The 25,408-nt window shown below is 38.5% G+C and overlaps 1 protein-coding gene across 2 annotated transcripts; it reads right to left on the bottom strand.

Annotated features, from left to right (window-relative positions):
• Positions 1-1,921: 1,921 nt before the first annotated feature.
• On the bottom strand, positions 1,922-24,084 carry LOC101157534 (LHFPL tetraspan subfamily member 3 protein). Of its 2 annotated transcripts, none has more exons than XM_004069935.4 (4): positions 22,999-24,084; positions 6,032-6,268; positions 3,885-3,942; positions 1,922-3,428 (listed from the first exon to the last, which is right to left on the bottom strand). In XM_004069935.4, the coding sequence occupies exons 1-3, from the start codon at positions 23,423-23,425 to the stop codon at positions 3,926-3,928; spliced, it is 681 nt and encodes a 226-aa protein (XP_004069983.2). In that variant the 5' UTR covers positions 23,426-24,084; the 3' UTR covers positions 1,922-3,428; positions 3,885-3,925. The 2 variants fall into 2 exon arrangements, with proteins under 2 accessions (XP_004069983.2, XP_011474275.1); XM_011475973.2 differs by having other exon boundaries at positions 3,915-3,942; positions 22,999-23,576.
• Between the last annotated feature and the right edge of the window lie 1,324 nt (positions 24,085-25,408).

Genomic DNA, 25,408 nt, shown 5'->3' with positions numbered 1-25,408 from the left:
ATCTGCCACTCTTAAAGGTACAGTACACATCAGAGTCGCGGTGATGACATTTCTTTTTTTTTCTGTGCGAAAAACATGTGTCTAAAAAAGCTTCTGAATTTTATTATTGCAAAATAAAACTTGCTGTCTGGTTGGCAGAGAAGTACCATCTTCAGTTTCCAATCCAAGCACCTTTTGAGCTATTTTAAAAGTGTTCCCACTGGTCTTTTAACACACTTTTATTTCAGACTCAGATGTGGTCCATAGAAAAAGATACAAATACAGTATACATAATAAAAAGTAAAAAGATATAAATTAAAAAGAGTATAATCGCTGTATCCAGTGTTTCCTCAGGGCAGAAGTGTAGCGGCATGAGCTTCTTTTGGGATCAGTCAGAGACATGATAATTATTAATTAATTATGATTACTGTTTTTAGCCAAAAACAATAACCCTGTGTTGTTTTCAAGGACATAGTTTCTGCAGAGTGGCAGTACATTCATTTGTGGGGGGAACATTGACATGGGACAACCCTGCCCTCCCTCCCCATTACTGAGAGCTTTCTGTTTACACACTCCCCGCTAGCTTAGTGCCTCAACCCCAACCTAACATTATCAGTGCAACAAAGATGGGAAGCAATATTGGAGCTGTCCTGCCACTAAGCTTTGTGCCTGATGCTTTGACGAGGAAAACAAGGACGTACATGGATGGTCTCTTCTGGAAGAAGATGCCCTCTTGGACTAAACTGAGGAAGGAGGAAGCACGGACCCCTGGTTTTAAGCCACAGAGTGACACTCCTGATGTGCGTTATAAAGTACGCTACAGTACAGTCTGTTGTTCTGAATAAAAAACCTTTTATGTTGAGCAATATTCCAATGTTCTTTAATAAATGTTTCACAAAGCATCAGAAATGTTTAAGAAGGGTTTTTGATGAGTAAGGACCAGTGACGGACAATCTTCACCTGCTGTGTGTGTGTGTGTGTGTGTGTGTGTGTGGGGGGGGGGGTTCTTCGTGTTCATGAATTTGGCATGTTCGCGGGTGTCTCTAGTGCCTACACCCTACTTGATGAAGTTAGCAGGATTTGTGAGATATTGTAATTATCTGTAAATCCTTTCAATTTAAAGAAAAAGACAATTTCAAAAAATATCAATACTGTTTAATTCAATGTCATGTAAACGTTAGTATATAAAAGTGTGATCACACTTAAAATATTTAATAAATATGCCATGATAATAAACGCATTATTTTCCAAATTAGATGTAAATTTATTATTTAGTTGTGCTCGTGCTGGTTTGCGGTGCCTTCCATCCGTGAAACCAGGGTTCGACTTCGGGCTGCTCCCTGTTCCCTTCTCTACGTCTGTGCCGGTCCCAAGCCTGGTTGCTTTGAGAGGGTTGCGTCAGGAAGGGCATCCGGCGTAAAACATTGCCAACTTTACCGTGCGACTCGTTCGCTGTGGCGACCCCTGTTGGGAAAAGCCGAAAGGGAAACAGCTGTTCAGGTGGGCCAATGAATATTTGGAAAAAAAGAGTTTCTCTGTAGGTCTAGTTCTGATAACGGTAAATATACGTTTTTAAAAATATATTTTTCTTTTTTTTTTAGTAAACTCTAGGAAAGCAAACTGGTGGAAAAACTAGCTTTTGAGTCTGAACAATTTAGTTTTTTTTTATTATTTTTTAAATGTTCACATTCATTGTTGTATGGATATGTATTGCATTAAAAAAAACTACTCTGGTGGATTATAAATACGCTTCCATAATGTTGGGATTAATCGGGGAAAATATACATCTGTAATATCCAGAAAACCTGCAAAATTTCAGTTTGAAGCTTCATAAAAATATGACATTCAATTAGTTTTTTTCTTTTTAACTTCTCCTCCGATGAAAATTGTTAAAACAGATGATTTTGAAGTCACTGCCAGAAGAAAAACACACAACAGTAGATTACAGTGAAAACCTTTATTAAGTATTTATATATTTTCCAAGGAAACATTTGTATTGGTCTAAGCTGATCCCCGCCTTGATAAAAGTTCTAATCAATATCTACAGAATTTCCTTTTACATGGGTACAGATCCAGAGGTTAAGGTGGGACAAGCCTCACTTCCTCTCTGTCTCTATACTCCTGCTTTACCCTGTATGTCCCAACTAAACACAGAAAAGCAATCGAAGAGAAACAGAACAGCCAGGCTGGAGACAAAGGCAGACAGAGACTGGACAGTAATGTGTGACGCTGGCCCGACAAACCTATGTTCACACCTCGCATGTGCATGCACTCGCTGGAACATTCACACACAGAAAGCCCCCTCAGCCAGCAGCTGGGAGCCCTGCAGCAGTCAAACCGGACAGCCACCATCACAGTGAAGTCACACAAACTACAAAACAGCAGGTCTCCTCTGAAAATGAAGCACTGTGCAAAGTTAGCTAGCAGGGTGCTGAATTGATTAAGTTGAAATTCCTACATAATTTTAAATATTCACTGTACATACTTTGTAATACAAGTAAATGTTGATAGTTTTATAAAACAGTCTTAAATATTTTCTTCTAGTACAATAAGGGGGACAAAGTGGAATATAAATAAAAGAATGGACCCAAACTTTGAGTATTATTCTTTAACCTAAACACAACAGATTCACATTTACTTTTTTTTTTTTACAAACATAATGCATTCTAATGGTAACACATACAGCTAGTTTTGAAATGTGATACTTGTAATTACAACCGTTTATTATGGTTTTGTTGCTTATTTGTACAGAGTTGTGTGACTGCTGTAGAAGCTCACAAGTCCAAGTCAAGGTTGAAGTCTTTGGTCACAAATCCAAGACAAGTCCAGAGTCTGTGGCTGTAAATTAAAGCCTGATGTCTTAAAAATAATTTTAAAATAAAGAATGTTCTGTTCTTCCGTATGTCATTTTGTGACATCTTGTGGTGCCTTTATCCATCCCCTCCAATAAAATAACAGAGGAAAACCATTAAAAAGACCTCTTCTAGACCGGCGACATTTAAAATAAAAAGGGAAAATTGTTCACAAGTCGAGTCTAAAGTTGATGTTGAGTCTAGAGTGAAGGTGTGTTTTATTTTAAATCTGGCTCAAGTCTAAGTCCCCATCTGGTTTCTGCATATGTGTGAGTGTCCATGTGTTGTCAGGCAGGATGGGGGTATTCCATGTCCTCTTCCTCTAAACAGGATAACAGTCTCTTCTCCTGCCATGGTCTATTCAGTGCTGCGTAAAGGTTTAGCTCTGGGGACACATGTGGTTGGAGGTGTGCTGGGCCCATCTAAATGCTGGAGTCAGATGTAGCAAACTTGGGTTTGATGCAAAGGCAGATTATATTGGATTTTCTGCAGGTAGTCGTAGAAGGAGAGTATTTTTTCCTCCTTGTGAACCCATAGTGTTTTCCTCTCATAAGGTGATGAGTCATGAAAAAAATGGAAGCATCAAAACCCAGAAATCTGTAAAAACAACAAAAAGTAGAAAATGTTACAATCTGCTTATTTTCCAAAGACATTTCTTTACATATTATTGTCCTCTTCAATGGTTGTCTTTCTCCCTCTTTTTTTAATCTCATCCACATGAATTTCCACATAAAATCCTTTACTTTTACACTATATGTTTTCTAACTTAGTCCTTTAAATTCATAGTTAAATTGGTTTAAAGTCTGATTTAGAAAAATGCACTTAAAATATTTGTGATAAGCAATTATCCTTTTGTAACTTGCTCATTCCTTTGGTTTAAACTGAGAAAAGCAAATATAATTTTTAAATGTTTCCAAAATTTAATATTAATAGAAACCGCACATTGGGTATTAGCAACAATATCTATAACTTGAAGACATTTGTGTATTTCTTAAAGCTATTTACTAGTAAAAATATCCAAAATGGCAACAAATTCATTTTACGTGCATTTACCTCAAGATTTTCTTCTGTCAGTACACTCACCAAATATTTGCTTAGGCGTTCCCTCCCTCTGTAAAAACACAAACACATATAAAATGATGAAGTGTGTACAAACAAGTATGGCAACACACTTCAGTCCAAAAGCTGTACCTTTATTACTTAAAGTACATACACTTTCAACAACAACCACCAGATGGCAGCAGAGAAAATCCAATTCATGAAATTAAACATTGGAACCATTTCTAGACCCCACTTTTTATTTTTTCAAACACAAATATATTTATCATAATTGCAATGACTGTTTTATTTGAAAATGTTCTGTATGATATTTTATTATTAATGTGCTACTCTACTTTGCTTTCTGTAGTAGCCAGTTCTATTCTTCAGTTTGCATTTCTATAAAGGAAATAAGGACATTCGTATGTTTCTTTCTTGAAAAACGTTCTAGCAATGCTGTCTTGTGCTCTATTTTAGTTCTTTTTGACCATTTCCATTCCTAATAGGTCACATAACAAAATTGTTAAAATCTTTATCAAAAATATGGAAGCTGATTGTGGTAATAAGTAGGAGACATCCTACATGAGATAACAGATAAATTATTGCACAAAACCCTACCATGAACTTGCACAGATACTACAACAGTACTGTACTCATTCAAAAAAAATACTGTACTGGGACACAGACAGTAGTTTGGAAATGACTATAGCAGTCTATGTGCATCAGTATAATTAGGTTTGTTCAAAAAAGTGCAAATAATCTCTCATAAAAAAGTGTCCAAAATTTTTACATGTTAAAGGAATGTTACTGTATGTTTGCGGCAGCCTTAAAAAAACAAAGTACGGTAATTTTGGATCCAAACTTACATAACCAAAAATATAAATGGAAAAACATACAGATAATCTGAGAGTAGGAAGTTTAAAGTTTAGTCAAAAACATTTCAAACAAGGATTTTAGAAACATAATTCTTTTGTCAAAAGAATTTCAAATAAAAGTCAGTTTTCTTAAAAATGAGATGTTTTTTTCCAAGACTTTTACAAGTTGCATAAAAGGTTTCTTTTTCCCAGTGGAAAGCATTGACTGATTATGTTCCCAGAGTAGAGCTTTGCTGCTTTCTTGATGAGCATGCATTTTATTTTTAGAAATCACATAAATGCATAAATACATTAAGAGATTATTCTTGAATCTTGATCTTGGAAAAAACTATTTTTCTTTAAAATGAGATGTTTTTTTAGTTGTAGTGCATTGGATATGTGTTCAAAAAATTCCAAAATTAAGTGAATAACAAATACTACAGCGAGAGGCATACATTTTCCTTATAGTCAGTGTACATTTCAAATGTTTTTTTTTGACAGAATTTTTGTTTAACATAACAATTCTCTACAGTGCTCATATAAAAAGCATAGTCCCACAATCTCACAGTATTTGGGTCTCAGAAAAATGCAGAAAAAGGCAGCCCAAATCCTTCTTTTACAATCATGAGTTTTTATTTGCCACAAGCTCTGTGAGTTTTTGGCTTTCAAATATAAACGGAAATGGCCGTTTTTATTTGCAGGAAAAACTGAGAAACATCAAAACAAATCCAGTACATTTTTGGTCGCACAAACAATTTTAATTTGACATATCTTTTTTTTTGGACACATGATAACCACCAATCCGATCATTTTTCTTCATTGTCTTTAAGGATAAGGTTGTGCTATTTAAAACACTTTTTGCAGAAATTACTTTTGAAGTTGAAGTTTATCTGGTTCTATTAACCGAAAAGCATCATGCTTATCAAATCCTATCCAAAAGATGCCATTTACACAGAAATAAAACTTACCATGAAGCTGACAAAAATGCCACAAACATAAAAATAAAAATATTTAACCAAATACATATTAATATACACATTCATACACATATACTTACATACTATATACATACAGATATTTCACATACTAGTATTGATGAATTTCTTTACATTTTAACAGAATCTAAATCTTTTAACCGTATTAACTAATTTAAGATCTTTATCCAAATTATTCCGAAATTGAGTCTAAATTATTCTATAAATCACAAATGTGCAATTCTCTGTGAGCTGCTGTAACGAAGAAAAGAAAATATTTTGTTGTTTGTCAGATGAGTCAACTCTTGACCTGTTCAGGGTCTCTCTTTCTCACCTTTGCTTTCAGCCAGCAGCTCTTCTGTCATGAGGCCGTCCTGCCTGTTCCCCAGGACGAAGGCGAGGAAGGAGAGGATGAGGGCGTCCAGGATCCCCATGATTGCCAAGATGTAAGCCCAGCGCATGGAGCAGGCCCCCAGGCTGTATTTGTCCGTCTTCTCTCCGCACATCCGCCTGACCTCGTCACTATCCCAGCCGTCGGGATAGATCATACAGCCCAGCACCAGACACACACCTAACGATGGGGGGGGGGTGGGGGAGAACAGAGCAAAATACAGCAATACTGTCAGGAGGTAAAATGGAAAGAGACAGGAAGGTGAAAAAAATACAACAGATTTTGAAAAGTAAAGCTTAAAACTGCATTTCTTATTATGATATTTTTTATCCATATCGCTGTGATTCAGGAAGAGACAAAAAAATGTTTAAAGCTTATGAAAAATTATATAATCGTGACTCAGAAACTACAACTGGTGGTCCACAAGCTTCCTGCTCCGCTCCATTGTGATGCATCCAATTGTAGACAAATAGATCCATCAACGTCTTTGTTTTGTCTAAGCTGACATCTGGCTCAAAACTGTATGGCTGATTAGCTCCAATATCACTCGCCATTTTTGTTGCACCGCTAGTGTTAGGTTGGGGTATTGAGGGGCTGTAGCCAGCGGGAGAGCATTTAAACAGAAAGCTGCCAGCAACTGGGGAGCAGGAGGGCAGTGGGGTTGCTCCGCGCCAAAAGTCCTGCTCACAACTTAGAAGTGAATTCGTAATGGACGACTGCTGTTCTCTGCAGAAACTATGTCCTGGAAAACAACACAGGGTTTTTGTATTTTGGCTAAAAACAACATATTAATAATTGAAAGATCACTGATCATACAGGGTATTTACAGCATGAGGCAAAAAGTATACCGCTCTTTTATGTTTTACAAAATTGATGCTCAGTTTTTGTGGATTTGTCTTACGCCGAGGTGCATTTTCATCCTTTTATCTCAACATTTTCATTAAATCTTAACCCATTGTTTAGCTTCAGATTTCTAAAAGAAGAGCAGAAAACCAGTAGTTAACTGGTACTCAAGTACAGCAGAAGTGAAAAAAATGTAGTAACTCCTCTAATGTCCTTAAAAACTGCCTAAAATCACATTGAAATTTAGTGAGTCCACTCTGCAGCTCAGTCTTGAGGATTTACACGTGATCTCTCCCTTTTGCTGTTTAAGCTATGCAAATATTAACCTTCAACCTGCAGCTCCTTATTCAGAGTGTACAGCCTCTGATGTTCAGCTTGGCTTTGGCTCGGTTTTGCTTTAAAAGAAGTTTCTGTTAAAGGTAACGCTGCAGAATCAGAGAAGCAAGACACCACAAGCTTAGCTTTTTTTGCCCAAAGGGAGGAAATTTCACTCATCCTATTGGAATGAGATTCTTCTCTGAGGTGGGGCTGCAGCAAAGCAGCAGAAGACCTGAGAAAAGAAGCTGACTGCCTATCTACTCAGAGTGCATTGCACATTAATAATCCAACAGACTTTGTACTTCTTTCTACCACAAGCATTTAGCTGCATCAGTCGTTTCTCACTAAACTCCACTTCTAGGCTTATTTTGTTCAAAGCACTGGTTCTGAAATATCACATAGTCTGCGGCTGATGTAAGCTTAAATGTGTTGGTCATGTCTCTAAAAAATATTGTTATTGCACCATACTTATTTGCAGCTCCATAATCTCACAAAGAGGAGTGAGATTGAGCTGCATTCTCACACGCATGCACACTTCCATCATGCATGCATTGCAGAGCACAAACGCTGCAGTTTGTTAGTTACACTGCAGTCTTTAATGCTCCTGAGGTGCATCAATAATTAAGTGATATAACCGTGGGAGAAAGCGAGTAAGACAGAAATGACAGAGCTAAGCAGCTCATGCTTCAACAAGGCTCCAACAGTGAAGGTAACGACAATAAAAAATCTGCAAACGTTTCAATATACCAAAATGTTTTTTTTTTGTTTCTCAAAATTGAAATGATATCTGTAATATTTTTTTAAAATTTTCAATTATTTTAAGAAGCAAAGAAAGCTGTAAAGGAACAGAAATCACATGAAAACTATTGTTGTGCATAGCGGTCATCTTTGAAGGACACAAGGGTAAAGGAATGACATTTTTTTATTTACATTTTTTACTACAAATGCAGCCACAAGTGAGCACAATCTAGAACTTTCGTGTGCTGGTCCAGAGTCCAGGTAAAACAAAAGCAGGTTAGAAAAGCAGGAAAGATGGAAGGAGAACTATGAGGAGCTGTAGAATGAGGAAAATGTTAGTGAGCACGAAGGACAAGAGTAAGTAGCCTGTTGTGATGCAGAAAGATCAGTAAGGCTGAAGTGAAGAGCATTGAAGAGGATGAAGAGTGGAGAGGCTGTTGGCCCAGACATCATATCTGTGGAGGTATAGACGTGTTTGGTAGGAGGCAGTAAAGTAAAGATGAGGAGGAATGAAGGTCAACCACAGCAAGACAGACTTTCTGTGTGTAAATGAGAGAAACTCAAGTGGAACAATGAGGTTACAAGGAGCAGAGATGAAGGAGCTGGAGGATTTTAAGTCCTTAGGGTCAACAGTCCAGAGCAACAGAGAGTGTAGAAAAGAGGTGAAGAGGCATGTACAACCGGAGAGTACATGCAGGTTGGGACGGGTGGAAGTTTCAGGTTTCAGGTGTGATGTGTGACAAAGAATTTGAGCAAGAATGAAAGGAAAATGTGTAGAAGACTGTGGTGAAAGCAGCCGTGCTGTTGGTTTAGTCTGACAGAGAGAGGGGAGAGGGGAGGCAGAGCTGCAGATGTTGAGGTTTTCTTTGGGAGGGACAGACAGATAGGTTCAGGAGTGAATCTATCAGAGGAACAGCTCAAATGAGATGTTTTGGAGATGAACTGAGATGTTGAGAAGAGGGTAAGGGATGTAAAGTATGCTGAGGTTGGAGCTTCCAGGAAAAAGACCTAAAGGAAAACCAAAGAGGAGCTCCATGGATGTGGTCATGAAGGACATGAGGGTGGCTGGCGTAAGCATAGAGGATGCAGAGGACAGGGTTAGATGGTTATGATAGTTAATGCTCCAAGAGCAAAAAGTCTTATTTTGTTAGATAAATTATTATTTTTACATTTTTTATTTATTTGATTGATAGACTTGGCAACAGTCGAGTCACAGAGTCAATGACTTTCATTCCTGAATCTACTTTTTCAGGATGTAATCAGACTTTACAAACCAGCTGAATGATGTGCTTTAGGATCCCTGTCATCCCAGCGTCTGCTCCATCTATCTGCTGCAGCATGTATGTTTAAATTTCCTCTGCTTACACAGGCTTAAATCCGGCCATGATGAAGTGCCGCTGAGCTGCTATTTATATTTTCCACTCTATTGATTTTCTTAGCTTTGCTTGCATTGCTAAGTGTGTGACAAATAGAGAACTGGATAACTTTGAAGAGCAGATTAACGCTGCAGGGGACAGGAGAGAAAGTGTCCTCCTTGGACTTTAAAGATGTAATAGACGTAATGAATATCTGTCACTCTACATGGCTGCAGAACAGATGAGCTGTTCGATTGTTTCGATGAACATTTTGGGAATTAACTTCCTCTTATTGGATTCAGCCAATATTTTCTTTTTGTTGGGAACAAATAAACAAGAAACTCCACTATTTAGGTCATGCGTCACTTATTCCCCCCAAACATCCTCCCATAGCTTGGGAGGACACATCGCTTTCAATGATGCAACTCCAATCTTTATGATTTATGGAGGCTGTAGCTAGTTAGAGAAAAAGAAACGGAATGATGGTTAAAGAAGAGTCTTGAGGGGGAGATAACCAGGTAAGAGTTACTTTGTATCTTCTCTACAACAGAGGGTGTTACATATGCCCATCTAGTTTCCAGAAGCAGCTTATGGTGAGAGCAACACACAAGCCCTCCATGCACTGTCATGGGAATCCAATGCAAATCGTATAGTCTCATTCTAGCAGAGTACTGCTACAACAATGTGTGCTGGAAAGAATTTTAAAAAAAAAGGTCTCTACTTATGTGTAACAATTAATTGATAAATCAATTTCTATTCCTACCGTCCAACCAGATCGATCTGTCTGAGGCAGAATCAAATCTGGTCAGAGTGACCTATACTATTAAAAACATTTTTTAAAATGAGATAAATTAAAGCTGAATCCATATTGGAAAACCTATTTTGATTGAGGTACAGTAGGTTTATTTTACTGTAACGTAAAAACGATCAAGTACCATTACAGTGGACAACACACATGTGACAACAGCAAAAACTGATTAGTCCATCATTCCAGTCCAAGAAACACTTTAAATCTTGCATAGAAATGTAACTAAACAGTGTGGTAGAATGTTCTATTAATGTTCTGTTTGTATCATTTTCATGTAGAAAAATAACAGTGTGCTGAACTTTGAGAAACTAAAGTATGAATGGATTTGACAACAATTCTCGTTTATTAGTTTGTTTGAACACACATGTAATTTACACTTGATTATCTTGCAAGAAACACAATGAATCTGGAAAACCTCACCTGCACCTGTCAGTGAATCAGATTGTTCAACATAAAACAAAATTGGCTATGAAACGTCTCAACAACCTCAAATTATTATATTAATCAAATAAAATGAATTGTTACCCCCAATAGAAAGTGAAATACCTGCTGTTTTAATTAATGATAAACTCAAGCTTAAGTTAAACATAAATAAAAATACAAACATACTGCCAGTAAAACTGCTAGTAGATCTGCTAGTGTGACAGGATTTGTTTTTGGTTTCACTGTAAAAGCAAAATCTTTCTAAAAAGGCGTGAAAACTCATATCTTCTGACTTTGCGTGACAAATTATGCTCTGCATTTACTTATATAAATAAACAATGAACACTGTACTTTGTGTCCTCCTATAACACTCCTGACAGAATGCACCTGGTGTCAGTCCAAGCTCAGAAAGAAAAATCCCTAAAGGGGGAATTTTTTTTCTACATCCAACCCTTTCAGCTCTTCTCTCCATCTCTTCCCTGCTCCCCCAGAGGAGTTGAAGGAGAGCAGTGGATATAGGAGTGGAGAGTCTGATTATGAGGCAAAGCAGGGAAGGTGGAGAAGCACTGTGGGTTCGTGTGGAGTCAGGCTCATGTCCTCTGAATGGCTGCCAGCAAGCACCCATCACTGCACTGAACGTCAGAGGCACCATATGCCGGAGCCCCCCAGCAGAGCTATTCTCAGCAAATGCGCCTGCCTTTTCCCCCCACAAGCACACACCTTCACACTGGTGTGTCTGTCTGTCGTCCTGGAACGTCGGGGTAATTGGGAAACTGAAGTGAGAGACGCTTGCTGGAAAACAGCAGCTTATGTAAGAGACTGTAGGTAAGGCATATGCAGCGCGCACTGAGCTGCTGGAAAGTCGAATGGCAGACCAGCAGATGGCATAAAACGGCATTTTGTTAGAAGCACATTGGCTCATTTTCCAAAAGGGGTTATTTAATCCCACCTTTATGGAAAGAATGATATTGCTTTGTATAATCTTTGCATGTTAGCTGCAGTTCATGGAAGTGAGTGGAGGTCCATGGTCACCTCCATTTACATCTAGAGCTTGATTGGATTTGTGTGCCTGTAATCTGTTTTGCTCCAACACTGTCAACACAGCTGCCCAGCCGAGTGCATCCTCAGTGTTTGTCAATGAACTGCATGTCAGACACACATCAACATATTTCTTCATTGCTTTCCATCAATTGCACTTTTAAAAAAAAGCATGTAATAGCATAAAAAAGGGAATCCTATTTGTCATCTCACACATTCCTTTGTAGATCACATTTTCCACTCTGTATGTAAACAGCAGTGACAAATAGGATTGAAGCAGCACATCCTGAGCAGTGCTGTCTTACGCTGCTTTTATACAAACCACATATAAACAATAACATGTACGCATATTAACTGCGTAGACATATTTGGATTTGAACACAGTGAGGAATGTGCTCACAGGACTCCCTCTTCAGATAAAATAAGAAAATCAGCTCAAATATAGAAGTTGCTCTGCTTCGGATTTCAATTGCAAAATTGAAAATGTTTCCACACATTAGACTGAAACGATGGACTGATCAGTTTTTACTGGATCGCATGTGTGTCGTCCGCTGTGATGACACTTGTTTGTTTTTACATTATGTTAAAATAAACCTACTCCGCCAAAATCCTAATGGTATTTTCTAATACTTAATTTATTATATTTTTGAAACAATTTCTATAATGGCATAGGTTGATTTGATTAACAACTTGCCTCAGACAGATGGATCTAAGTGGATCGTAGGAATGTAAATGGATTCATCAATTTAGTCAATTAATCATCACACCCCTATTTGCTATGTAAATAAGTTCCTTAAAAATTCTATTAAACATAGTTTTCAAATGACAAGAACACCTCTGAACTTTAATAAGGCTCCACTAACAGCCTGTTTTGTTTTAATTAATGTACTTTTAGTACGTTCTAATGGTGGCATAAGCATGGATGTCTTCTATTTTAATAGAGCTCCCTCCAGTATTTATTTGGTATGTACCCCCATCTCTTTGTTCATTTCTGTTTTCTGACCAAAAATAATTTTTACATTAATTCTAAAATCTTTCAGAAAGTTAATGTAGATTCTGAAGCCTCACAGAGAAATGCGGAAAGCACAGATTGTCTCTGACAGGATCGTCTCCCTCCCCCTGGAGTAGATTTACAGTTTTCTTTTGGGCTCCAGTGATGAGCAGCTGAGTATCCAGAAAGATGGCCCGGAACCTCGACAATAATATGCCACAATTAAATTTGGATAAATGGGCCAATTAGAGGTGTATTATAAATATATTAGGAATAAATGGAGTGTGAAAATGTGTCACAGCGTAAGCCACAGCCCAGGTTTATGTGGTGGAAGGGGAACAAAGAAACATGGTGATTAAAAATAATGAGACAACTATTTAAAAGCAAGCTTTAATTGGAATGAGATAAAAACCTAGATGGGAAATGCAAAGTAATTAAGGTGTGATGTGACAAGAAGAAGATGAAAAGGCGGGTTGCAAATTTAAGAGTATTATCTACAAATGTACTTCCAAAGTGTTTTGGAGAGAAGTTGGTGAGAAGTGGAGCAAGAGAAACTTTTGGAAATGACTCCAACAGCTTCTCCTGGTCCAAATCTATTTTTGTTTTAGTTGCCGAGCGTAGCGAGAAGCTTCCAGGCTCACTGTATTGCAATCTGACAACATGTTTTTGGAACAACAAGCTCATGCCCAGAGCTCCCAAGCAGTTAAAGCAGAGCTGGCTGACACCACCACCAGCTTAGATCTACTCTCAGCTCACAAAGGTTGACTAAAAACTTTTTTAAAGTTTTGCAGAGAACCTTCTCACCACTGCACGCTTGTAGCTGCAGATTATTGGAAGGTTTCACTATTGATTTGACCATAAATAAAAGTAACATTTTTAGACATTAGCAGCCAAATCAATGCATAATGCATTAATGCATTGTAAATTTCCTCTGCATCACCAGAAATGATGAAGATAAGTAAATGGTAAATGGCGTATGCTTGTCTAGCGCTTTTTTATCTTCCTCGAAGGCCCGAAGCGCTTTACATTCACAGACCCATTCACCCATTCACACACACATTCACACACTGATGGTGGCTGCGCTGCCAAACACTGAGGCAAAGTGAGGTTCAGTGTCTTGCCCAGGGACACTGACACATGGGCGGGCAAGGCGGGAATTAAGCCTGCAATCTTCCGATCAGGGGTTGACCGCCCTACCACTGCACCTAAGTATTATTGAAAATTTGGTGAGAAGTGCAGGAAGAGAAACTTTTGTAAAAGTATTATAACTTTTAAATGTAGTCATAAAAAACAGGCTTAAGTATTAATTGATCAGTCCATCAATTTTCTTCATCCATCAATCCTGCTTCATTTGTAATTTTCAGGAACTGTGTTATCATCAACCTACTGATTTGCCCAAACATCATGCTTCCTGACAGAATTGACTGTGTAACTTTTTAAGTCCTGCTCTGATCTATTTTAAAAGTGTTCCAAGTGATTTTTAAATTATGATGCTTTTTTTTGCCAAATTAAAAAAAAAAACTGTTGCTTTCTAGGACATAGTTTCGGCAGAGTGGCAGGAGTTCATTAGAAATTCGGCTCTAAGTTGGGCTTGGAGCAACCCCGTCCCCTCTTCACCTCCCCCTCGCTGTGAGCTTTCTGTTTATGGACTCTCCAGGTAGCTTACACTCTCCAACCTAACATTATCGGTCAAACAATAATGGCGAGTAACATTAGAGCTATCCAGCTTTGAACCAGACGCCGTTGGGACGAGGAAAACAAAGACGTAGATGGATTTAGTCAGAGCAGCGAGCTTGTGGCCTGCTAGCTGTAGTTTTTATGTAACAACTACATTTTTTTTCTTCTTCTCTTGCTTCCCAAATATTTAAATGAAGAAATGCTTGATTTTAGTCTTAATTTCCTTTATATGTGTCCTCCATTATTGCAAGAATATGTTAAAAACTAAAAAAAAACTGACAGACGTGAGTGGAGGGCTTATGTAACAGCACAGATGTGACCTACACCTATGTGAAGGATAAAGACTGACAAGGGCAGCAGCGATCAAACACAACCTCTGCCTTTCCAGTGAAAAACCATCGACTCGCAACTCCAAACAAATATTTTAGACATACACAAATTAGTTTGGCATTTAAGCTTAATGAAAGGTTAAAAATAAAATGACATCTGAGATAAACCTTTGAAATCGGGACGTTGTGGTTAAATGTGTATATAATGTCATATAATAAAAGGAAATTGTTGTTTTTCTGAGGTTGTATTTTCATTTTTGTGAGACTGAATAAACTTTGCGATATCCCAATATGAAAAAACTCCCACATCTGTAAATATAAAAAACTGGTTGAGGTTTTGTTTAGATTTTATGATTATAGAACATTTTGGGAAAAGGGACTTAACATGTTTCTGGTTTTACTGGCATTTAGAATTTAGATAACAGTGTTTTAAGAAAACCTTTCCCCGCTGCACACTAAATTAACATCAAAAGTGCATGCCATGCATAATAATTTCCACACTTGCATATGCAATGAGTTTAATGGCGTCCTCAGCTTCCGTTCCTCATCCTCTCTGGGGGCACACAGAATTGTTGAGCTGCATTCTCTTACTAGTGTCAGCTAAATGATTTATCTAAGTGCCTTTTAGTTACAAAAATTTAACAGACAGACATTTTAGTGGAGCAATGAAGAAGTCATTTCCCCTTTCTATGGGTGACATCACACTTCCACACATCCAGTTCTCTTATACAGTCAGTGATCAGCACTCCAAGTTTTTTGGGCGCCATGAAAGGTTTACAATCCCTAATGAGCTCTGGACAAATCCAGTCTGTTGAATTGTGCATCAGCTCTGTTTTGTGCTGCTGTTGAACAGTCACTGCCTCAAAGGTGCAGCTGAGATTCATCTCTGTTCCGTCTAAACTTTCCTAACGCCAGTTCATGCAGTGACCGTCCATTTTACATTCTTATATATTTTAGAACTGAGGGAGGAAGCTGGAGTGCTTGGAGAAAACCCACACATGCACAAGGAGAACATGCAATCTCCACACAGAAAGAAAGAAAGCTGCTGGGAGCTGACCCAAGGCCTTCTCACGGTGCAAGAGTACTAACCCCCTCACTATGGTGCAGCTCCACGTGAGCTCCTCATTGGCTAATTATTCTAGTACTTGTTCACATTACGCCATAGAGTGTCTGAAGAGGTGTAGCCACTCTGACCCCAAAACGTGTGCAACATCATAAACAAATCCATCCACTAAAGTAACAACACACAAAGCTGTGAGAATGCTTTAACTAGCAGCACACATCTATTTGGGTATTGGCAACACAGGTTAACAATGGTCTTCAGAGAATGATAGTTCAAAACAGACAGACCCAAAGCCAAAGACAGGAGCATCAGCTTGTTGTGAGTTCCCAATACCACCTGCTGGGATATAAAAACTAATGAAAAACCCCAAACAGCCATTTCAGACTTACTTCAGTCAGACTTGCATGCTGCACTGTGTGACATGTCACATGACTGATCATGTAACAAAGGGGAAACATGTGAACATCACTTTGTTGTGTTTATTTTGTAAAAAAATTTTTTAGATGCCTAAGAGCTTCAATAGGTCTAAAAATAATATCAATCTGTGGTTTAAAACATGCATTATGTTAAGCTTTCAAACAATTAATTGCCACAAGAAAATAAATTAACCAAAAATTAAATTACCAAACATATCTGTATCCTACTTGATATGCACATTTCTGAGATTTCTATCAATAACAAGATCCAAAATTTCCTTATAAACCCGTTGTGTAGAACTTGTTTTCTGCCCTGTAGTATATCATCATTCCTCTAGGGGCAATTGAAGGAATTTTCCAGCTCATTTCAAAATGGCTGCTCCCATTTTTTTTTCTATCGATTTCAAGAACTTTATAATGAGAATTACTCATCTGTTATTCATTTTTGTTTACCGGTAAATGGCTACTTGCTTTATTAAAAGAATGCAAAATTTGGTCAACTAAAATCAACCAGTTGATTAATTTTAGTCATATTACTGGTAGTAAACATTTTTCTTTTTTGCCTATCTTAAAGAAAGTAAAATTCCTGACCTGAAGGAAAGTGAAGCAACAGCGTTTCAATTCCTCCTCATCACTTAGGTGTTCATATCACTAGTGTCAAAAATATATATAAAATCCTTTCATAAACCGTAAACATTCATAAAAATTTTCCACCAAAAGTCATGATAGTTTATGCCACTGATTACCACTGTTTCTGTTGTCACATTTCAAATAAATGCGATCTCTGGATCAGAACTCGCATAGCTCTTCTTGTCTGTTATGTGTCTAACCAAAGAACCAGGAGGCAGCACTCACTTGTGCTGTTTGGCTGTATTACATATGTCAGCTCCAGCGGTTATTCAGCTTGATGTTTCTGCAGAGAGACACGACTCTCTGTTCTTTATGTGTCTTAGACGGCGGCAGCGATACACAACATCAGATGACATCTAAGCAGACTGTTTCCACCATGAGAGCAACCAGCATTTCTATAACTGACACAGTTTTCTTTACCAACCAAAAAAGGGGGAAAGATGACCTTTCATCATTGCATATAAAGGAGCCATTCAAGGCATATTTCATTATGAACCAATCATAAACATATTTTCTCACTCTTACATACATATGTCTATTGACTCCACATTCCATTGTTTTAAAGGTAAATGTTTTGCACATCAAAAACTTTATTGTACAGCACTGTATAGAAAAACAGCCCTCTTCTCACTGAAACTTTGACTACTTTGACATCATTGTGTATTTTTGGCGAGAAAAACTCTCACTGCAGATTTTTTAAAAGGGAGAGTTGGAAAGTTTCTGTCTTTGTTCAGAATCATGACTGTGGTCACTTTATTGCCTGAACTGCTTTGACACAATGATCATTTGGTCTAGATTTGCCTGGGAGTTTTTTTTCCCACTTCAATAGAGTCAGAGAGCAGTATCTGCACATATCTGCACTCATTGCACCATATCTGTAACTTCAAAATATTCTATTATTTGATGCTGGAAAAACAGGTTTATTTTAAAGATGCTGTTGGTTCGCACAGATGGTGTGCAATATTGACGAACAAAGTGTGACAAAACACAGGTCAGTTTTTCTAAGTTAAAAGTACCCTGAAAAAAGATAGCCCTTCTTTAACCTCGGAGTTGGGTTGAAAACAACCCAATTTGAGTATTTTTTTAAAACCATGGAGCTTTTAGTGTGCAATTTAAATACAGTAAGATTAATTTACATGAAATGTCCTCACAAAATTTTGACTGGACAAAACCTCGAATGACAACCAGTTAGAAACACTAAAGTGAAATTCCATGATAAAATGTAAAGCTCAATGGGGGGCTCTTAATGTGTTAAATCATCTGCTTTTGTCCAAAGTTAATGCTGTATGTAGCGAAATGGCTACATATTAAATCCAGGACAAAAAAACAGAAGAATAATTAGGCATGAAGGGGTTAAAAATGATGGGGTTTTTAAGGACATTGACATTAAAAATGTTATCAGCAATGTAAAAAAACTGTTACTTGACAAAAGATTGATATCAGAGGGGTTTATGTCACTTAAGTCCTGTGAGCATGAAAACATATTAATTTGGTTTTTATTTACTTTATGCAAGCAATTTTACTCTTTATAAATAATCTCAAAACCCTAATTTCTACATAATTTGTGGCATTGTTTTTAGATCCCACCACAAATGTTAAAGAAACACAAGAAACCCCTCTTTCAGTACATAAATAAGAGGTCAAAAATCATTGCTTAAAACTGATTAGAATGAGCGACAAAAGAAGAAATTAAATTCCTCTTTTCATTGAAACAAATCTTCTTTTGCCCTACATTAAACTTTTTAGAAAGGCCTGACATATATCCACCCCGAAGTGCTCATTTGAAACATTAATGTCAAAGCTGGACCAGCACTGGTTTTGCTGCAGTACAACACCTTCATGTCTGGTCCTCTCACGCTGAGCTCCTCCACCCTACGCCTCAAAGAGGCTTAAAAGCTCCTCTCAGAACACGCCTCTCAATTGAGCTAAAGGGTCATTAGTGAGAACCAGCTACGGAAAAACAGAGATAATGATTCAGTGTGTGGAAAGAAAAGGGCAGAAAAAAGTGACTTACAGGATCAATCTGTCTTCTTGACATCTGTTATCAGACTGGCTTTCTGCTGCCCGTATGCTTCCCTGCAGACCTCTTCTCTTCTCAGCGCCTCAACACTTTATGTTCTGTCATCTGTTCTTTATTCACAGTTTTAAGGTCAGAATGGAAAATTTGGTTTACTTAAGTCTTTACCTGAAATTGCAAACAATAATTTCCAGTTATGTGCACTTGAAATTTGTGAAAACGTCTATTTTAAATCTTCATATCCTCACAAAGTGTTCTTAAAAATGTTTTTTTTTTTAAGATTTATAAATGTCCAGTTAAGATAATATTTATACAGTTTTTAATTCCTGCTTTTTGTTTCAAAAGTTCCCCTGTTCTTTTTGTATTTATTTATTTACCACGCCTTCTTTTTTTTTATCATTATTTTCTGGGCAGAACTAAGGGGGGAAAAAAATCACATCATTTTTGACTTCATAAACTAAAATAATTGCTTAAAGATGCTGATGCCCAAAAAGCACTGGACTGTGCACCTTCTTAACCATTCAGGATAACTAAAGTGCATCTTATCCTAGAATATTAAAAACATGAAAGGAAAAGCAGAAGTTGTTTCTGGGGGTGATTCCAGCTTTTTTTTTTCTTACTTAATCAAAAGTAAATAATTTTTTTCTTAATAAATTCTGGATTTGCATACTCAGACCACTCCTCGTTAAAAACAACTGTGAGTAAGATGAAAAACTAGAAACATCACCTTAAAGTAGTCTGGAAAAACAAGCCTTTCCTAAATTGACTATTCTGATTCTAATCTATTTCTATACAACGGTGTGTCCAAACTTTTGATCTGTACTGTACATCTTAGGGTCACAAAGACTGCTGGACAGACTACAAACAAGGTACAAAACAGAAATGCAAAAATGATCGATCACGTTTTTTTGTGTCAGCTTTAGATAACCTGATGGAGACTAACACGTGTTTTACAGAACTACGAAAAAGAAAAGAACTTTTCTTTGCACGGGGCGAAGAGACTCCAGAACGGTAAGTGCATGTCGTAAATCTTCCTCTGCTTGTTTCAGCGGAATAAGCTTGAACTTGTGCAAAGACACAGAAATAGCTTGGAAAGAAAGATACAAGTCCATCAAGGGCAGGGTGGAGGCCCGAGCACTTTCTGCACTCAGCTGGCTGTCATGAACATTCTTAGACCTTGGCCGTGTCCTGAAGGTTGGCCAGCTCATTAAACTTTTAGCAGCCCAACCTGGGCTTCATCAACAACCCTTCCTGCTGAAGGCTCCTCCGTTCATCGCAGCAGTCCTTTCCATGTTCAGAGGAAACACTGGAAAGTTGCTGGGACAATTACATACGTTTTAAACTAAAAAATGCAAATTATAAAGTCTTGAACAGTTTTTCAAAACTTTTTTTTGCACTTTTTGATAGAACATCCAATAATCGTATCTCAATATCTTACTCTTAATCTTAAAAATAGTTATATAAATCGTTAGCAACAAACTGATTATTATGAGGTACTAAATAAACCATCCATGATGTTACAGCTGTGCATTTTTGAGATATAACAACAATGAAATCTAGGCCAAGACAAAGATGGAGGAATGCTACTCTTATTGCACTATAGGAAGTTAGAGTGACTCACAAATGTCCACAGTCCATTGAAAGGCATGTCTTTAGTAACCACATTGAAAGGATGGTAACATTTTCTGATTAAAACATAACAGTCTTTTTTAACTTCCCTTTAAAAGACATTTCCCTCCCATTTCCCTCCCTTATGTGTCGTACCCTCAAGTGCTCAGTATGTAGTGCATGTGCAGCACATTTTTGAAAATAATCTAAAAAATGTCACCTCTCTTTCTAAGGAAAAAAAATGAAAGTCCTGCAATGATGGTTGCTGAAGCAGAGGCAAAGATTAATGTTGTGGAGCAGAGAGCAGTGCTCTGAATACTGACTCTGACACTTATGTCCTCTAAGCATTAGTGTAGCAGGATGGGTGTTGAAAAGCTCTGCCTTGGCCAAAGATAATTTCCCATTCATGCTTTCTGTGTTAAAATGAAAATTTGTTAAGATAAGAAGCAAAAAACTATTTTTTATATCTGTCTCTCTGTGCAAAAGCAGGCCATTGGTCTGTAAAGCACCTGCCAATTGTGATGCTACTTAGCAAAGGCAGTGATACGAATTGTCAGCTAAGCAAGTGGTAATCAGCCAGGCATGTTCGTTCGGTGTCCCTGCACCAGATTGCAGCAACCAAGGTCTCTCTTCTTCACTTTCTCTTTCATCTCTTAGCAGCAGAAGCACAAAGCCCGGCGGACTCCTCATTAGTTTGGCTTATTGCATTAATTCGGCCCAACATAACACCCTCAGCTGGAGCTGATCCAAACAATTCCCCTTTATGTTTGTTACAAACAGCAAGCTGACTGCGTTAACCACAGAAGCAGCTGAGAGAACTGATGTTTGGCAGTGATGGAGCTCTTCAACTGATGCAGGGCGTGTGCTCATCCTGGAAAACATTTTCCCACAGTTTTGGCCACTGCCAAAGTGGTACTGCCAGTTTAACCGGTGACCCCATCATTCCCTACACACCAACTTTGACGTGCAAATATCTCAAGTCTGTGGATGAGTTAAAGCTTCTTTTGTAATCTGCTAATGACGATGGCTCAGATTATGTTGCATTTTAGTCATATTATGCAACGAACTTAAGTATGACGCAGTCATGCAGCCAAAATAAAGTTTTTATCAGTCCAAGAGCATTTGTAGCTTTAATGTTAGAGCAGGTTTTGAACACTAAACCATGTCAGTGCGTTACATTTTGGAAAATTTTGAAAGACACATGATTTCAAAGCGTGACTTAACACTTTTAGATTATAAATTTATCACAAAAAACCAAGTCACAAGTACAACATCTGGTTTTAATCACAAAGCAACACCACACAAAGCTACTATTGTGACAAAATGACAGAACTCTGTAGTCTGGACTAACGTTTTGGCTTTTATTCAACAATGTTTTTAACCAATAGTCAAGGTAAGACTTAAATGAAATTAAAAACACTTTAAAAATACCTAAATTCCAGTATTTTTATTTTTAATAATCCGTAAAACCTGACCTTCTCAATGGACCTCAAGTTAGTGGGATAAACTTGTGCAATACCTGTGAACCTACAAGGCAGAATGAGAACAGGGGTGGATGGATGGATGGATGGATGGATGGATGGATGGATGGATGGATGGATGGATGGATGAATGGATGGATGCATGGATGAATGGATTGATGGATGGATGGATGGATGGATGGATGGATGGATGGATGGATGGATGGTGGGGCACAATTAATTAATAATATATTTATGTGACTCCTAAAAATTGTTGTGGAAAAGAAACTGATTAACCAGATTCCTAATGAAATAAGAGTTAAAGCATAGAGAATGCATGTTTGGCAAAAGCAGCAGCAGTTTCAATCCCACTTGTTTACACGACACAATACTGTAAGTGTGGCCAGAGCATCACTGCAGTAGCATATTTTCTTCAATCTCTGCAAATGTGGGGGATTGTTCAGGGCTGGGCATCTGTCTGACAATCAGTTGAGGGTTTTAAATCAAAGTATTGACATTCACTGTGTCCTAGGGCAAGTGACTTAACCCCAAAATCCATTGAATAAAAGCATTCACCAAATGACTGATCAGGAATTTAACAATTTTTCAAACCAATTAAATACAGCTAAAATGTTTCTCTCATCAAACTTATAAACCAATCATTGAATCTGATATTTACCTAAATTGAACTGATGTTGAGAAGTTTATCAGATTCATGTGCTAAATGTTTATGGTGTTGAACAATATTATTAGCGACCACAACATTTTATTAGACAATGACAACTACAAACACAATGCCCATTGAACCTCTACAGCTGAGTTTGGTAGTAGTGAATCCTTCTGAATGGAACCATATTTCAGCACCATGGACAGCCCTGTCTGCTGAGGGGACAGCTTCTTATGCATTCAGACTGACATTTATTATTTTATTTGAAATAAACACATATTTAATAATTCACCAGAAACTCATAGCAGGCATTTTGTGCTTTCAGAACATATTTTCTTTGCTGTGAAGAGCTAGATTCATCTTGATGTGCCATTTTTATTTCTCCATTAGACGAATGACGTTTTTTGTGTTATAAACGCTAAAAGTTGTTTTTCAATGCTTTCAAAATCTTAAAAAAACATCATATTTTTTTAGTGTTATGTCCAAAATGTGATTAAAAATGATGACAAAGCCTCTTAAGAAAGACTACCTGATAATGCTTGCATCCAGCCACAGATCTTGTAGACGGTGGAGGTACTGAGGAGGAAGAAGAGGCTGAAGCAGCCAATGCAGGTGACCACCAGCGTCATAGACATTCCAATGAAGAAGGAGGCGGCCTTGAAGGCGCTGGAGGGGATGGCGGCGAACTCGGTGAAGCTGCCCTGGCAGGCCAGGTCTCTGGAGTGTCCGTCCCCGATGCAATAGTGGAAAAGGCCGAAGTAGCCGGCCTGCGGCGTGTCCACGCCATCCCCAATCCAATAGGGCTGCGAGAAGATGGTCATGTTCACGATGCCGAACAGGATAGTGAAAATGGCCCAAAGAAGTCCGATGACTCGAGAGTTGCGGACGTAATTGGTCTGGTAGAGTTTCGCAGCTTCTGCAGACGGTAGCATTGATGCGGCAGATCCAGGTATCATTTTATGCAATCCGAAAAATATAGGTGGATGCTGTGATCCGTCCGCGCGCGCAGCGATGACTGAACATCAACAGTTTATTTCAGAGCACCATCGGAATCAGACGGAGTCAGAGAAGCTGCGGCTTTTTTTGTCGATCATCTCATGACGTGGCATCCTCCCAAACGCAGGCGGTGTAAGGAGAAAAGCTGGAACCCTGCTTTAAAAAGGAGACAACTCTGGAAAGTCGGTGACTGCACGGCCCTCTCCCTGACCTGCTCACTTCATCCGGCAGATCATCTCTGCCGCATGCTGGCGCCCTTGGAAAATTCCAGCTGAAGAGCGAAAAATGCGTTCCAAACCAGCTCCACGCTCCGCTCCTTGACGCACGTTCGCCCCGTGAAGCGTCACCGAACGCCGCCGCATTCAGCAGCACCTGGCGAAACACCTCAAATGTTCATTCAAAAACCGCGACAGCGGCGATCGGGAGCGTCGGGTTTCTGCCTGCCAAGGATGCTGCGAGCCAGAGAGGGAGGGAAAGAGGGAGGGGCGCACAGATGGCAGACGCGCGTCTTCTTCCCTGCAAAAAACGGTGACGGACACCTTCGACAGAACGCTGCGTCAACAGCCAACGAACTGACGAAACATCAGCGCGGAAGACAGCGAGGGTTGCGCGCTGTCACACGTTTCAGCAAACTGGAAGACCCTATCATCTCTAAAGCACCAGTGGAAGTACATGACTTAGTTGGTTGGATGTGGGTGTGGCAACACCATCAATGCAAAGCACAGAGTTGATCCCATGCTATACCTTTATAACACGTTTCTTCAGGTTGTCAAATGGGGTCACTGGGGCCCTATATACCTATTCAGAAGTAATGATCTATTTAAAACATTTTGATTTGGTTTTGCAAATAATTATTTCACAAGTATCTTCACCAACTAGAAACATGGGTAGATTTAGTCTCCATATTTGGATCAGATCTTTTAGTGGAGGTAAAAGTTGTCTTATTAGTAAGCCTAAATCTGAAAAAATAAAATAAAATAAAAAATACATGTTACTAAAAATTAGTTCTCCAAAGTTCAATTGGACCTCTGCTTTTCAACCTGGATGCTCTCTCTGAGTTAAAACATGACCAATAGTAATGTGCATTAGGAAGGTGACTGTCAACTTTGGTTATGACACCAAATAACCATAACACATTTTCTATGGGAACCCAGACTTGGGCCCCCTTCCAGCCGCATAGTTCGGTAGTAATGAAGCTCATCGCGTCCTTTGGTTACCACCCTGGTTTCCATGGTTGAGTCCAACACACATCTAACTGAACCATTCAGCCACTCACTAGGGTCCCATTCACATGAATACACATTTATGATAGATCACTGATAAGGTCTGCCCCCTCTGAGCCACACCAATATCACAACTTAGGGTGTATTCAGACTGAAAAAATTCTTTGTTCCAGATCAAGTCTGCTTAATATATTCCAGATCAAGTCCCGGACCATTTAGTCTGTATTCAGAGTGGCATCAAGCGACCCATTCTGTTATGGACCAAAGCTTGTAAACAAAACCACGTGACCAAAGATCTCTTCAGTCATTGGGCAGGAGCTACGAGAGCAGTTCAAAACAACAAGCGCTTTACAATTCTTATCAGGACAGTTAGCTTATCAAAACTTTATATTTTGTTTACCAGTTTTGAATGTCAAGATCAATAGTTTTTACTTGTTACTTTGGTACAGCGGAAGCATGCTGCAAGGCGATTAGTGGCAAAGAGACGTGCCGTGTGTGCTTTAACTCAGACAAAGCTAGCAACTGCACTGATGAGGAGATTTCCGGTATGAAAGTACACTGCTAAGTGTTTATGACATATAGATGTGAGAAGTGTTACGCTAAACGTTGTTTTAATGAGCCTGGGTACATCCTACCACATCTCAGTAGCCGCGGTTATATGTGCAAAATGGAGCGCCACACCACATTCTGCTACAAGAATAATGACACATTGCACCCCGC

The sequence above is a fragment of the Oryzias latipes genome, chromosome 6, assembly GCF_002234675.1.
Source record: "Oryzias latipes chromosome 6, ASM223467v1".
NCBI lineage: Eukaryota > Metazoa > Chordata > Actinopteri > Beloniformes > Adrianichthyidae > Oryzias > Oryzias latipes.
Note: the sequence above shows the minus strand (reverse complement) of the source record. Positions and strands in the feature narration are given on the sequence as shown.

What these genes read in the sequence shown, in the direction of transcription:
- LOC101157534 (XM_004069935.4), bottom strand. Translation starts at nt 23,425, where the DNA reads ATGATACCTGGATCTGCCGCATCAATGCTACCGTCTGCAGAAGCTGCG. An exon ending in CTGGATGCAAGCATTATCAG is followed by an intron (nt 6,269 to 22,998) that starts GTAGTCTTTCTT and finishes CCCCATCGTTAG; the next exon opens with GTGTGTGTCTGGTGCTGGGC.